At 35.5% G+C, this 15,346-nt stretch overlaps 5 protein-coding genes across 11 annotated transcripts; 2 read left to right on the top strand and 3 right to left on the bottom strand.

Annotated features, from left to right (window-relative positions):
* Window positions 1–454: 454 nt before the first annotated feature.
* Window positions 455–8,489, bottom strand: LOC105685188 (UTP--glucose-1-phosphate uridylyltransferase). 3 transcript variants are annotated; one of them, XM_012399072.3, is made up of 10 exons: window positions 8,318–8,489; window positions 2,783–3,019; window positions 2,521–2,706; window positions 2,113–2,318; window positions 1,816–1,891; window positions 1,585–1,731; window positions 1,354–1,492; window positions 1,142–1,279; window positions 892–1,058; window positions 455–786 (listed from the first exon to the last, which is right to left on the bottom strand). In XM_012399072.3, exons 1-10 carry the CDS (start codon window positions 8,339–8,341, stop codon window positions 574–576), a joined length of 1,533 nt encoding a protein of 510 aa, XP_012254495.2. In that variant the 5' UTR covers window positions 8,342–8,489; the 3' UTR covers window positions 455–573. The 3 variants fall into 3 exon arrangements, with proteins under 3 accessions (XP_012254495.2, XP_012254496.2, XP_012254494.2); XM_012399073.3 differs by lacking the exon at window positions 8,318–8,489 and adding an exon at window positions 5,674–5,830; XM_012399071.3 differs by lacking the exon at window positions 8,318–8,489 and adding an exon at window positions 3,212–3,658.
* Window positions 8,490–8,811: 322 nt separating this feature from the next.
* Window positions 8,812–9,524, top strand: LOC105685191 (probable trafficking protein particle complex subunit 2). The gene is made up of 3 exons (XM_012399075.3): window positions 8,812–8,953; window positions 9,028–9,261; window positions 9,342–9,524. The coding sequence occupies exons 1-3, from the start codon at window positions 8,864–8,866 to the stop codon at window positions 9,438–9,440; spliced, it is 423 nt and encodes a 140-aa protein (XP_012254498.1). The 5' UTR covers window positions 8,812–8,863; the 3' UTR covers window positions 9,441–9,524.
* A 94-nt stretch (window positions 9,525–9,618) lies between these two features.
* On the bottom strand, window positions 9,619–11,850 carry LOC105685190 (transcription initiation factor TFIID subunit 7). The gene is made up of 8 exons (XM_012399074.3): window positions 11,614–11,850; window positions 11,416–11,544; window positions 11,266–11,346; window positions 10,831–11,197; window positions 10,534–10,670; window positions 10,232–10,436; window positions 9,968–10,137; window positions 9,619–9,779 (listed from the first exon to the last, which is right to left on the bottom strand). The coding sequence occupies exons 1-8, from the start codon at window positions 11,698–11,700 to the stop codon at window positions 9,747–9,749; spliced, it is 1,209 nt and encodes a 402-aa protein (XP_012254497.1). The 5' UTR covers window positions 11,701–11,850; the 3' UTR covers window positions 9,619–9,746.
* A 98-nt stretch (window positions 11,851–11,948) lies between these two features.
* On the top strand, window positions 11,949–13,169 carry LOC105685242 (cyclin-dependent kinases regulatory subunit). Its single transcript, XM_012399185.3, has 3 exons — window positions 11,949–12,148; window positions 12,418–12,545; window positions 12,621–13,169. Exons 1-3 carry the CDS (start codon window positions 12,090–12,092, stop codon window positions 12,710–12,712), a joined length of 279 nt encoding a protein of 92 aa, XP_012254608.1. The 5' UTR covers window positions 11,949–12,089; the 3' UTR covers window positions 12,713–13,169.
* Window positions 13,170–13,219: 50 nt separating this feature from the next.
* Window positions 13,220–15,336, bottom strand: LOC105685240 (transcription initiation factor TFIID subunit 12). 5 transcript variants are annotated; one of them, XR_001102976.3, is made up of 5 exons: window positions 15,007–15,266; window positions 14,402–14,652; window positions 14,093–14,285; window positions 13,738–14,003; window positions 13,220–13,497 (listed from the first exon to the last, which is right to left on the bottom strand). XR_001102976.3 is itself a non-coding variant. In XM_048655565.1 (4 exons), the coding sequence occupies exons 2-4, from the start codon at window positions 14,648–14,650 to the stop codon at window positions 13,876–13,878; spliced, it is 570 nt and encodes a 189-aa protein (XP_048511522.1). In that variant the 5' UTR covers window positions 14,651–14,652; window positions 15,273–15,336; the 3' UTR covers window positions 13,220–13,875. The 5 variants fall into 5 exon arrangements, 3 of the variants coding, with proteins under 3 accessions (XP_048511522.1, XP_012254606.2, XP_048511527.1); XR_007278475.1 differs by having other exon boundaries at window positions 13,760–14,003; XM_048655565.1 differs by lacking the exon at window positions 15,007–15,266 and adding an exon at window positions 15,273–15,336 and having other exon boundaries at window positions 13,220–14,003.
* Window positions 15,337–15,346: the final 10 nt, after the last annotated feature.

Below are 15,346 nucleotides of genomic sequence, written 5' to 3'. Positions count from 1 at the left end.
TAATATACATACAGAGCGGACAACGTGAAATTGCGCACCCTATTTGCACATGCTCTTGCATGTTTGCGCACAAAATCTGGGTGCGCAATTTCACGTTGTCCGCTCTGTATGTATAAAGATCAGTGACTGGAATACATTACACGCTCAGTGCGCAGGACTAATCTTGAATTTACTAAAAGTTTTGTGAGTTTGGTATATGAATATCAAGCAAGAAATAGGTTAGCTTTGCCCAATGGTTCGTCATAACGAATGATAATCACTACGATTAATTTAACGAGGGAGTGTAACAAACGATATATTTCAAGATTATAACTCTCAAAATTATATTAATTTATTATCAATTGTTCGTGTCTTAATATGCCTTACGGCAATGCAGCAAAAACTGATCAACTCATGCTGACAACAGTCCATGCTGAAATGGGGGAAAAACAGACTGGATAAAATAAACGATGTATTAAACTTGATCAATAATTAATTAATGACTATCATTCACCACACATATCATACAATTTTATTTGCTTATAAACATTGTGCGAGGTTTGGTCAACACCAAAAAAAAAATGTTGAACTAATTTAATGATCTAAGATACGAAGATTGCCAGAAACAATCTTATTTTCCAGTATAGTTCCAGATGGTATGTCAATACGATCTCCGTGATTTGCGATAATTATAACCGTGCCTTTAAGGGAAACTCCTCTGCCAAATGTAACATCACCAGACACGGTCAGGTGGTCCAATTCCAAAAGATCAGGAATTGTAGCAAATCTGCGTAGGAACTCTTTTACCTAGAATAATGTAAACGTCCCAATCAGAATCTATAATATGCATGATTTGCGATATTTGAGGTTCAGATACCTGTAGGTTTTATGAATAATTTAAATAAAATATACCTTTGAAAAATGATTGTCTCCAAGTTTGATAAGAGGAGTAGTAGGAAACATGCGCTGTGGACTCATGAGCAAAGCTCCTTTTCGTAAACTGTATAGGTTGCTCATTACCAACATCAAATCTGAAGTCTTCTTCACTGGCAAAAATCTGCTACGTGGCACATTAATTCCTATTTATAACAGAAAAGAAAAATGAAATCAATAACATCGCTGATTTATCAGATTTTCTATACTGTAAATCTGCAAAACTTACCAAGTCCACCATCAAATGATTTCATGGCAGCACCAACAGCTGTTTCTAGCTGAATAACATTTAGGCCATTGGCTAAACTTTTGTTATTTACAATGATCTCCATATTCAACGTTTTTTCGTCCAGAACCCTTTCGATTGCTGAAAAAGAAATTGGTTTAGAAACCTCAACTACATGAATTTTTGGATTGAGTAAAATTAGTTTTTTCACTTACCAGTCAAACTCGCCCACAAGTTATTGGTGTTGAAAAATTTAAATGTTTTGACAGATTTAAAATCATCGACATGTTCGCTTGGTACTTGAGCAATTTCAAGAAGACGCAGTTTGTCCTCATATTGGATTAAAGTACCACCCTAGATTGCAACCATAAATATTCATATAGATTATCTGCATTTTCAATATGCTGTTGTGTGATTTTAATGTTATAAATTATCGCACAAAATACCTTAACATCAGCTCTTGTTTTGTTTGTGACTTCCATAACGAATTCCGGGCTGATTTTATTATTCGAATTAAGTAGCAGATTCAAAATGCTAAGGTCTACAGTCGCACCCAGATTATCGATGTTAGAGATGAAGCAATATTTACGACCCTGAAAAAAATATAGAATGTAATACCAATCGAATCTAGTGTTGGAACATCTCATGCCTTTCAACATAATGTTCTATTGGCTTACCTGTTTGATAAATTTTTTCAGCAATCCTGAATTTTGAAAGCTTTCATAAAAGTCACCGTGACCAGGGGGATACCATCTATATGAGGAATGAAAAATAAAAAGTTCGCAGTGAAATTCTTTAATTCCTTTAGTTCTGGTAGTAAATTCTAAAATCTCAATGGAAATCGTCTGCGAAACATACTAGGCTGTTCCTGGTTGATCAATAACTAAATTTCATTCCAACTTGAAAAACCAAATCCCATTGATGGAATAATAATTTTATGGAATACCCACATGTATTATCAATTGCTGACTTACGCTTCAATATCTTGGTCAATATTGCAGTGTTTGGCGGTTGGTAAAAGAGAGTCTCGATTTATACGTGGATAACAGCTTTGATTAAAGGTGTGAATATCTATATGTAATCCCTTGTATTTCCTAATTATTTTTTGCGTATCGTCGTCTGTGTTGAAAGAATTCATCAATATGAGGGGGACGTTCGCATTATAAGTCTTATTCAGGTCCTGCAAAGAAATCACTGGATTATTAAGGACAAAAATAAAAATTGCCTACCATCATCAGGATACTTCAGAGAAAGAACTAATCCGTTCCCATCAGAACCTCGTAATGGCCAAGCATTACAAATGATACAAATTCTTCATTGCTAGTCTATTACAATACTCAAAAGCAGAGCTTACTAATCTCTATCTTTTTCCTTCCACTTACCTCAATTTGTTGTACAGTGAGATCAAGGAAAGTTAAATCATTTCTGACGGCAATGACAGATTTGGGGCCATGGCAACCCATGCTTGTTCCAAGACCACCATTCAGTTTGACAACTACCAATTTCTCCAGCATACTTCTTATTACTTCGTCTGATTCAGGGGTTGGAAGCGTGGTGTAGTCTCGGACCTTGGGAATAAAGATATCCAGTAATTTAAAAAATTAACCCTTTAATATTTTCAATTTATTATGAAGCACGGCTTACAGCATCCTCAGGTAACTTCTGTATGCTATTCCATTCTAGTGAGGGTCCTTCCTCCTGAAGGAATCTATCGAAAAGTCGAGTGAAACCAGAAAATTCACGACCCAATCTATCTTGTTCGTTTGGAGGAGCCGTTACTTGTAATCGATCCACTTCATGCTGAAGTTGTATCAGAGCGTCCCTCTTGGTCCTCTCCTTGAAATCTCGTGTGTCCGATGGTGACCGTTGGTGGCCCCGAGACTAGAAATCATATGAACAATTCAAGATTAATAACAAATTATGGAACAACAAATTGGAGGCACGTAAAAGTGTCTAAATCTTAATGGCATGACACATGAAAGTCGGCACATAAAAGTCTATACATCTATATGAAAATTTAGGAGTCTGACAGTTGCCGATGACGTTTCATTAAATATTGAAGATGCAGTTTACCCCAAATTCGAATTTATTTATTTGTCCATGGCGTATGTTATTATAAATAGAAATTTCAGTTTCACCAGACAACATGGCGTTGATATCAATTGTTTATCGCTAACTGGTACAACTTCAAACCAGAGAAACGACCGAGGAAGTTGTGTCAGAGCTGACTTGGACTCTTCTGTGGACCTCTGCGATGTGTTATTCAATAACGGGAATAATTATCTCGAAATCTATGAGCACACTTCGAGCCAATAACGCACTATCGTACCGAACAGTTCAAATGATGACACGTTATCAATTAACATTTGATTGCACAGTATGAAATTGATTCTACGATTCTTTTTACAGGATCAAGCATCCGATCGATTTGCTCGAGTCAGACTTTCCTAATTATGATTGACCAATATTCGGAAAACAATCAATCTTTTCTTTGCGACAAATAATTTTGTAACTCCTTTCATAGAATTAAAAAAATTAAAAACTGTTAATTAATTCCCACAATTGATAATCACGTGCTTAGTAATACCTAATTCATGCGATTTATATCTACGAAAAAAGGGTAGGAAAGAGAAAAAAAATATATGTGCCTTCTGGGCCACATGCGAAAACATAAATGTGAAAACATAAATCGATATTTGCATAAAAATAAAGAACAGGTTTTTTTAAACTTGCTGCGGAATAAAACTCGTTTTTGGTTCGTCCGCTTATGTGTATATTATGTATGTATATCTAAGTCTAAAACATGAATTGCCAATTTTTATCTTGCATACAATAACAAAAACACAGATGTAGGTATACTTATAAAATCATTATGATAGAAACTATGTGCTGTTCGGCGTAAACATTTTTGTTTTTCCTGGAACGAAGGTCATAAAACTTCGATGTACATGAACATGTATAAATTTGTGCTAATATGTATATTTGTAATATTATACATCCATTATGTACGATGAGTTGAAAACAAATTTGATATATTACATAAAATATAATGGATCCAAGTCCATCCGGTGTTCAATAGCGCGCGTAAACTAGCTTGGTACGATATACACAGAGCGTGAAAAAAATATTTCATCTGGCAACATCGATTTGCAATGCAAATCTTTCGTTATTGTAGTACGATACCCATGCGCAAATAACTTTTAGAGGAAATACACGCAAAGAACCAATCATGCATCATGCATTCATTCGTCATTGTGTACATTATAAATACTTCTATCGTTGGGAGTAGAGTATAACGTATCGGTATCTCCAACGAATAACTATCTACATACTTGAAAAATATCATATTGAAGTCAAAGGTCAAAACTTCTTTCTGTTTTTGAGAAATACCCTAAATCTTACTATCGTTGATCTGAAGCCACTGATAAACGTAACGCAATTTGTTGATACTCATCAAGCAATCGAGTTAACTCGGATAAAGTGTCTTGTGCCGATTGTAAATTGCGAAAAGAGTACCCAATGTATTAAATAGATAAGGAGGATGCTTAGAATAGGATTCCAGATGACTTGCAACTATTATGCATAAAAATGATGCTCAACCGTCAACCGTTCCTTTCATTTTTTCAGGATTTTATAATGATTCATCGCATGCTTTCCAAACTATCGATCACATCAGAAAGTAATTAGAATATTTTTTTGGTAAAGATTAGAAGACTAAGAATGAACAGTTGCATAAAAGTTATGGAAAAATATGTACGGACTTATGTTTTTACGGATAATTAAATTATTCCTCACTTTTATCATCTAGAATCAATTTTTTTGAAAAAGAAATAAATTGATAAATAGGTCAATAAAGAACACCAAACAATCTATATAGCATATGTTTCTAATTACGTCACACTCAACATAACTTAATTCAAGAAGCAAGACTGCGGTGGTGTAAATTGACTGCGAGGATGACTTCTGGGGCGTCTTATTGGCAATGAAGGTCGTGGGTGCCAAATTATTTGTGATGGATTTTATCGCTAAGAATCGTCATGACCATCAATTACGTATGATAGATTATGGGAAATTGACTCAATCGGATGGAACTCGTTGACTACGCGAAACTTTATTAATTCGTATGATTTTTCATCAATTAATTTGAAGAAGATTCTGATTGAGAACAAGATGTGATTTCGAGACAAAATAATCCCAGGGCTGTAGCTTTTGAACTTAAATTCTGGATTCCACTTTATTCTACTTTTCAGAATCCTCAGTTTTCACAATTTCTGAAAAATAAAACAGGTGTAGAGCGAGATCAGAAGCGTTTGCTGCGGGCCTTTTCAAACTGTTCATCAGATAATCGATAACACTGGTCGAAAGTTCGAATTTTCGCGGGAAATTTTGTACCGTTCAAACTTATTAACCCGCATTGGCGTTCATTCGGTACCCGAACGTACTCTTTCATGCAAGCACTCGACGTTGATTCAGGATTGAAGATAACATGAATATACAATGATGTAAGTCCAATAGTTTATTGTTACTCTACTCACTCTGAGTAAGTACTCCATATTCTGACGCACAACCGTGAACAAGAGAACGAGCTGACCAACTGAACGTCTCTGAGACTGACGGAGTGAATCTGTCGCGTTAAACACGGAGTACTGTGTATTAAATATAACGAGTATCTATTATTTCATCCTTCAGTTCTCCAAACGCCTTATCTTTTATCTTATCATTTTCAAGCTGTACATTTATAGCTTGATCGTTCATCTGTATTATCGATAATACATTTTACAATGAAAATATTATCTCGAAATGATTATTACAAAAAACATATCATCGTCAAGCAATCGTATGATGATGCAAAAATACTGAACATATTTTTGCGGCAGTTTCTCTGTCACCCGCTCGTAATGAGTGACGACAATTAAAGTGGTCAAACGATAGTGAACCGTAAAGTTCATTACAAGTGCAATTTGATACCAGATACCAAGGTCTTAATAAAATATTTCTCATTTACTTAGCTTTTTCATTCTAGGATTACTTCATCATGTTTATCGATTAAATCGTATCTGCATTTAATATCTGCGTGCGTGAAAACTTGCATAATGTCTGACCGAAATATTTTTGCTGTCGTCATTCCGATAATTGTTCATACATACTGTAAAAATCGCACTTGCCCGTTTTTCTAGACAGGCAATATATTTCCATTTCATGTAGATTGCAATTAATTGTTCCTCTATAACGCAACTTAAGATACTCAATGTCAATTGCTAATGCACACATCACGCATGTATTGTCCAAGCTCATTTGAAACCACTGCACCATAGTGGAAAAATTTACATAATGTATACATTCTAGTTCCGATATATATTTATTACTCACAATCAGTTACGATAATCGAAGTACGGCATGGACTTTGATACGTTTTCTTCGTTCATAAAATTGATGAAAATATGTGTAAGTTTGGACGGACCAACGAAGAATGACCTTGAAAATGCCGTAAAAGAGAAAATGAATATTCATTTGAATATACATGTCACTGTTTTGTACTTTACAAATTTATTAGTAAAAAATTTGTTCTTCAAATTTACAAGATCGTACGACACTTGAAAAAAATGGTAGAAAAAAAACCATAACAAGTGCATCCAATTATTTTTATACCGACAGAAGTGTCTGTAAAGACGATAACAACGACTTATGGAAACAATGATAAATGAAAAGAAACATGGTTTTGTGAGTTTAACAACTAATGTGAAAATCGTATGGACAACGCAAAAAATGTTTCATCATACCGCCAAGTCGCCACTCCGCTAATCAAAATTGTCACACTCCTAATAGTTCCAATTTTTGTAAGTCCGACACAGATCGACAACGCAATACGATGCGACTGACCAACATTTCTACTTTTCCAATCACGTCTTTCATTTTATGTGGATATAGAATTACGGCACAGTCGCAACGCTCTTTATACCGCAACGGAAACCACAACGTCTAGCCTTCTATAGATCTCTTCTACAAATATGAAAAATAGTTTGCTGTAACTATATCGAAACCTCTGGTACGAATGGTACAAGTGCTTGGAAATGTTGCCAAGCACTTATTACTTCGATACATGATGATTATCGAGGTGTGCTCAAGAAAAACATAAGAATTGAAAAAGAACTTGGAGGTAGTGGTCCTTGACGCATAATGTCACATGCGAATGACATTCTGGATTTTGCAGCATAGGACAGAGAACAGTGGAATTTTGTAGTCATTATTGTGGTGTTGTGATGTCGTCTACGGGCACTAGGCAAGAGTTAAGTTATTACCCGGTTGAATTGGAATATGGAGTCATACTTATTCAAGTTGCCCACCGAGGTCCTTTTATCTACCCTTTGCATGGTCATAGCTTTGGACAGGAGTTTGAATATCAGGGCGCCCGAGGAGCGTACCATGACGACGACCTAAGGCCCTACAGCTCTTTTCAGCTCTTTTTGAGCAGTAATTATTCTTAAACGTTTTATGTACTTATCGAATTTTTTGCAACAAATGTGCCTTTCGAAATATAAAATACAAACTTTATCACTGCGTGATGTAAAAATTTATGAAAAATTTTACTATTATTCAATAAATTGAAACATTGCAAAGTTCATCGTCACGTCTTGATGATGATCCCTTCTATAACTTGAATTGATTAAATTCACGGCGACGGAAGATACTCGTTTTCAAGAGGCGTGATAACTGACAAGTGGGATGTGATACAATTCTGAAGTGTAAAAATTTCAGTTCCAACGATCAGATTACGCGGTCCCTTTGAAAAAAAAGTAAATAAATAAAAAAAGACGAAGAACTTCGTACTTGAGTCCAAGTGAATTACATAATGAATCAGCATATTCAATACAATTTTGCCGCGGTCAAATAATTTGAAAACAAATATGTTTATCATTTCTAAAATTATATAACACAAAACATGAAACTCAAAATAGTATACCTAGACATGTTTATTACTCGTCATGCGATAATACAGTAAGAAAACCTTAACAATATCGAACATACTATGCAGTTGTTATTTACTGATAAATAATATGCGAACGAGTAGAACGACTAAGATCGAGCTACCTTCGCTCCTTATCATACAACATTATTTACATGGCATGCTTAAAGTAGTTTGGAAGCGATCAACAACGTGCAACTCAATTTCAAACTGACCTTTTTGTCGTCAACTTGCAGCATAATTTATAATCGTCAAAAGCGGCGAAGATGAACAGTGCGCGGTTCGACGTCTGACCTCTAATACACTTGAGAGGTCACCAAAAAGTCGTATCTGTGGTAGGCGATACTGACCCCCTTCAAACCGTTCTTTAGCAATTTAGATAACGATTAATCGCGTTGAGTATAAATGAGATCTGACTTAGAGATAATCACGTAATTCACTATCTATAGAATGGTGCATCAAACCACGTGAGGTTATCACAATTAAAAACATAAACAGTGGATTATCTGTGAAGCTCACTCCGTACGTCCGATGATGCGAACCAGTGTCCGAACCCCCCAAATAATCTTACGCGAGTTGTGATTAGTGGGTGGAAATCACTGTAGAAATAAATTAGATTTCGACCTCGACGTTAACGTGAGGAACGATTGAACCGAACCACGACAGCTGATTGCAACTGTTGTCAAAAGTGGCAGGTTTGAAGTTTCTAGTCATGTTCTGAGTAGGCTACAAAAGTTGATTGGCTTTGCTCCGAATGTATAATGTCGGCAAATTACTACTTTGCTATAATTGGTCACGCGGACAATCCGTTGTTTGAGATAGAATTTAATAATTCGAACAAAGATGCAAAGGTTAGAGTTTTCACTTACACATATCAAAGCTATTATACTATTATTTGTTCTATCGGATATTATATTATTCTCAGAAAGAAGATCACCGTCATCTGAGCCAATTCATTGCTCATGCAGCTCTGGATTTGGTGGATGAGCACACTTGGAAGACGACTAACATGTATCTGAAAATGGTCGATAAATTCAATCAGTGGTTTGTCAGCGCTTTTGTCACAGCTACACACATCCGTTTTGTTATGGTTCATGACAGTAAAAATGAAGACGGCATTAAAAACTTTTTTAATGAGATGTACGAAACTTATATAAAAGTAGGTACACATATAAACTCATATCAAGTCATATAATTAATCTTTCGGAAGTATTTTTACCTTTACATTTGTTACTCTAGTATTCCATGAATCCGTTCTACAAACTCAACACGCCAATCAGGTCCACGGGGTTTGAAAAGAAGGCACAACTTTATGGCAGGAAATACTTATCTTCGTGAAGTCTTATCAGTTTCAACTGAACGGAAAATTATTGTATCTGAACATTAGTAATAGATAAATAATAAAGACTCATTGCAAATAAATAATGTTCCAGATGATATAATCTACATTAGTGTCTGCAATGTTGTTTTCCAACCAGAGTAAAACCAAACAGAAATTGCTGATAAGGCTTATAAATGTGAGTGAATTTAATCTTTATTGCATCAAAATCCATGGAATAAAATTAATTTAGTTGATTATCGATTTACAAAGTTTTGTAGTCTAGTTACTTCATCCAGAATAGTTTACAGCTTAGACTATTCTTCTTACTGTTGCAGCATACTTTGTAAATCTTGTAACTGTAAAAAAATAATACGATCATTAGCTCATCACAGTATTAACATGATTCAAATTTTCATTTACCATATAATAGCCGAAAATGTTATTGAAAAAATACAAAATACGAAGTTAAAACCCAACTAAATCTACTATCAGTATGTAAACTAATCATTCGTAATCAAGCAATTGGAGTGCTTTGATCGCATACCTCCTGTTCTTTTTGAACCTGTTGAGTAAGAAGGTTTTCAAGAATGTCTTGGAAACGTTGTCTCAATGTATAATTTTCAATATTGGCTATTTCCAATTCCTGTTGGTGCCTTCGTTGCTTCAAATCAGCTAGTTCAGAATAGAGCGTATCTATGCGCGCTTGGATTGAATCTGTAAAAAATTATTTTGATCCTCAACAAACTCAAAACTTCGCATTATTGGTTAGTTTTTTTCTAAAAGTTTCAGCAGCTGAAAGCATTCTCACCATTAGTAAGAGCCATGGGTTGAGATTGAGAAAAATCATCCGGAATCATATATTCGGAATGGAAAGTCTCTTCCTTTGGTACTTTGGTAACATCAACTATGGATTTATCACCATCTTCGTTATCATGGAACATATCCTTACTAAATTGCGTGACGAGTCCACTACTAGTGGAGGCTTGATGCCTGGATCTTTCAGAGTATCGTACCTACAAGAAAACAGGGTGATGTGTTGCATTCCTTTATTTGTGATAGGGAATTAGACCTGCCGAATTATTTTGACAAGTCTTGTAAAAGCCAACCCACCTGCATGGAATTAGAATCCGATACTCTGCTGTCGGCAGACAATCTACTATTCTCATCCAACTCCATTATATTAATATTCGCTTCCTCCTCATCATCCTCACTGTCACTAACAGCTTCTCCAAAGATATCATGCTCCGCTGAAATTGAAACTTGTTAGCACATAGAACAAGTACAAATACAATCATCAGATTTCTAACGAACAGACAAATAGAGCAAGCAAATGCAAACAAGTGATGAGGCATTGAATTCGAGGAATTTAGAAACTTAAAACTTGTGTCGTTTTTAGATTATACTAACCAACATCAACACTTTGCGAAGTACTTCCGTCAATATTTTCTCGTTTGGTCTTGACAGTGCCAGATGAGGATACTTTATTGGGTTTAGTTTGATCATCATCTTCGCAAATCACCTCCCACTTGACATTTACAGCTTCGTTATCGACTCTCAATAGTCTTTTAACTTCTTTTTCAATTTCTGGGGCCTCCACATACTTTTTCTTCAAAGTTTTTCTGAACCGTCGACGCCTGACATTCTTAGCTGGTGGTGTGATCCCGTGAGGCCATAGAAATTTCTTGTCAACTTTATTTGGATCCTTTTTTTTTTGTCTTACAGGAGATTCTTCATCGGTAGTTGGTTGATCCGCTTCTTCTTTACAAATTACCATCTTTTGCAAAATTTATGAATGTAAAAATCTTAACTATACAAATTTAAGTTATCAAAGATGAGCCTCACCTGACAGATATCAGCGGTTTTATAAAAACTTTTATTGTCGATGGTTTTCAAGGACTCGACAACTGTCGGTATATCTACAACCTGTAAGTGTTGTTTAAAATAGTGAAACAGGTCTTCACCATAAACGAAATAGAATCCATTTAAATTTACCTTAGCATGGAGAAGCCAGTGATCAAACCTGACCTCTCCATATCGCATATCATTCTCTAATTTGACATTCAAGCGGTCTTTCAATGGTAGTCCACTGCGTAGGGCTTCACGCAGTATTCTAGAAGGTTCCTGAAAATATGACAATGAGTTCAGGGAAACATAAACAAACAAATTGGTAAACATTTGTCAAAAACCTACCAAAGGCATGCGTAGGATGAATTGACTTTCCAATTCAGCTGGTGGGTCCTCTCGACTTTTAATATCGGTATTCCCATGTCTGTGCATTTTGATACGTGGAAAGTCTGGGCTAAACTCTATAAAAATTGGTCAAAAACACTTTACCATGATAAGCCACCGATGTTGTACATCATGTATGTATGTATTCCACTCCATTCCACTCTTGCAGGCAAACTGGCGCCACTCAGCGTATGCTAGAGATACTATATTGATAGAGTACGACTGCGTGCGATCACGAAATTGATGGACCTACGATCACAGTATAGGGTATAACTATATTCCCTATACTGTGCTACGATCCTGTCTATGCCTACGACAGAGCCTACGACCTGGGCCCTACACGTGTTTGATTCTCTGTACTACATTCTGCCCGAAAATAAACGAAAACGGTTAATTGTTTATTTATCTATTTTTAATTGAATTTAAGGTGGAATATAATGCCTTCGGACCAAATACAATATTCTGAGAAATATAATGATGATAAATACGAGTACAGGTTTGTAAATCTTATGAGTACAAGACTTCATTTACCACATAACCTTTTCAAGAAGTTCAGTTCTACCGGTTCTACAATCTCTGCGAATTGGTCATCGTTTCTAGATATAAGTTAAGTTTTACCCATACTCTGGCAGACTGTGCGAAATTAAATACCATAATTTCAGAAAACATCCCATTACCATTATCGCAGCTAAGCCGTTGAAATTCCAAAAACTATGTAATTTGAAATTTAGCTATTAGCAGTTAATAAGATTACATGTTGGTTAGGCACGTCATATTACCAGCAGACCTAGCTCGACACGTACCCAAATCCCATCTCATGACTGAAACGGAATGGCGTAACTTGGGCGTACAGCAAAGTCCTGGGTGGGTCCATTACATGATGCATACCCCAGGTATGGAACATAACAGAGTTATGGATTTAAAGTCTCCAAGTCACCTTTGGCATTCATACTTTTTTCCCCCACTAGAACCACATGTGTTGCTATTTCGGAGGCCCCGAGCAGATTTGCCCCTGATCATTCGATGTACAGCTTCTCAAGCACAGAAGATCAATGTTTAATTAAATGTTTACTTTGTAACTGAGTCGTTTGTTTTGAGGTAGGCACAATCTGTGATAGTATGTTTTCTCTGGTATTGGGCTATTGAACTGTTGAAAACGTATAAGTGTATACGACATGCGAGTCTGAACTTAGCTTTATGAGTCATCCTACCTGTTATTCATTAATTAACTGTACTGCATACTTAATGGAGCTATTCCTGTGAAACTTCTCACAGCAAATTTGCAAATTTCATTTTCCGTTAATTTAAATATTATTAGATAATTCAAAGAATTGAGCTTCTCTCAACTTGAAGAAAACATGGAAGATTCTTTTGCTTTGCCCAATCCAAGAGAAATTGTCAATCTGCAGCAGATATTTCACTAGGCTCCTTCAAGTATGCAAAATAAGTACCCAATACTTGTATTTTTTCAGGTATTTCTAAAAGATAATATTAAAATATGTTACCGTTATTTGATCGAAACTTTGTTTTGATTAACATGGTACGTATATTTCACAACAAAATATGATTGAGGTGTGACTGTTTTCTTTTTATTCATTACATGTTGTTGCTTACAGAGAGATACAAAAATTAGTCTAGGATAGCAGAGACAAGATTCTTATACGTGACATTTCACAAATCAATAAGTTTTTCACTTTTACCCCAGCAAATCGTTTCTATGTAACTAAAGTGTATTTTTAAACAGAAAATTTTGCTAACAATATGCAGCAATATGTGGATTTCCAGTTGGACCGATTGTAAATGTCTGTGACAAACTTATTTTCGAAGAACATTCACAATATGAACCTGAAATCATAGCAATAAAAAAGAGAATAAAAAATCGGTAACATTCCATTAACACACTTTCCAACAAAAGTTTTTATTTATTCAGAAGTTTCAAGCCATCTAAGGCTTGATCGCAGGTCTCATTAAATTACTCTTTACCCTCCAAAACCAGTCGAAAAACAGTGATCAACATGATCAGTAAATACTATTTTTGCATCATTGCCACTGAACTAAAACCAAATGCTATCTATTTTAACTAACATCTGATAAAGTGAACAATTGCCTTGATATTGTGAACTCTCATCCATCAGCATGAATTTGGGCTCCGTAATGTTACATTCCATCGATGGGAAATTTTCGTATGATATTTAGTATGAGATTATAAGTTTGAATAGTCGCTCAGTATTTTTTAATAGATTTACGAATGAGCGCCAATCGTTGCTTGTGAGCTTCAGTAACCGTGGCACGTTTGTAAGGACGAACTTCATCAGTTCCAAAACCAGGAATCCACATACTCCAATTTCTTTCTGTAATATGAATTGAAAACACGTGAGAGTCATGCTCTTACATTTCAAGTTCATTAATACTTTGTACAAAGTGATGCAGATTATTTTACCTAAATGTAGCTGCACATCTTTCACCTCCACGGTATTAGCATGCCGATGTTTGGCTAAAAGGCAGGCAGCATTGACAGTTGTTTCAACGAAGTCATCAGCCAATTGTAGAAGCATCTCTTCAACTTCCTCATCTAATTGTTCCGTCGGATCAACTTCTCTTACTAAGTCTTGAAGACGGGTTTTTGTGAGGAACTGCAGCATTTAAGTTATTAGGAAAATATGAGGCAGGGTCAGAATGAGTATTTATTCGAGAAGCTATAACAGCCTCACAGATCAGAATTGATGAATAGATAGTTTGTAAATGAAACCTGTGGAAAGTCTGTAGATGAGCTTGCACTAGATGATTGTACCGGTTGACCTTTTGTTGTTTGTGGTACATATTGGGATTGTTGCATTTGCACTTGTGGTTGAGGTACCTGAACGGTACTACCACTTTGTAAAGTAGTTGTGACAGAGGGTGTTGAATTACTAGGACCTACTGATTGCAAGTTACCAAGACCTGTACTAGCATCAGAAGATGTCGTTCCTGACTGCACTATAGGATTCTGTTGGGCCATTGCTGCAAGGCATATGAATTTTCAGGTTTACAAGCACATACCCATAACTTATTACAAATTCTTAGTTTAAATTAAACTAGTTATATGGCTTTAATGTTCAGTGTTTGTATCGTGGACAAAATTTGCACATGAGATCGTAGCAAGAAATAATTACAAGTGTTTGACTAATAAGCGTTAATTAATTTGGCTTTTGCCCTGATGGCTCACCAGCAATAACAGAAAATATTAATGACTGACAATGAAATGGTTTGCGGAAAACGTTGATATAACCTAACAGTTTTTATTAAGTTTCAAAAATTGGCACGTCACTTTTCGATTGAGATTCCACAAAAATAAATACATGTGTATATACATACCGATTTTGTATTCTCACTGCAAATTAATAATCCACTACAAGTTCTATCTATTTTAAGAATTCAACAAATTATTACTGTTGAAATCTTACAAAAGAACTCCGAAGTCGGAAATAATTACTATGTTGCCCAGAACGATAAACACTATTTGTCACATACGAGCACCAATATCCAAAATGAATGCTATAGATAATAACTAAATCTTCATTATTTGCTTATTTCTAAATTCTTTTATTCCGGAGATAGAACGAAAAAATGTATGTACATACATACGTACGAAGCCCCGCCAACACTCCCACTTGTACACTCCCTCCCTTACTTTCTTTACTAACCCTACCTGATA

Source organism: Athalia rosae, chromosome 1, assembly GCF_917208135.1.
Source record: "Athalia rosae chromosome 1, iyAthRosa1.1, whole genome shotgun sequence".
Taxonomy (NCBI): domain Eukaryota; kingdom Metazoa; phylum Arthropoda; class Insecta; order Hymenoptera; family Athaliidae; genus Athalia; species Athalia rosae.
This window is presented reverse-complemented; position numbering and strand designations above follow the sequence as displayed.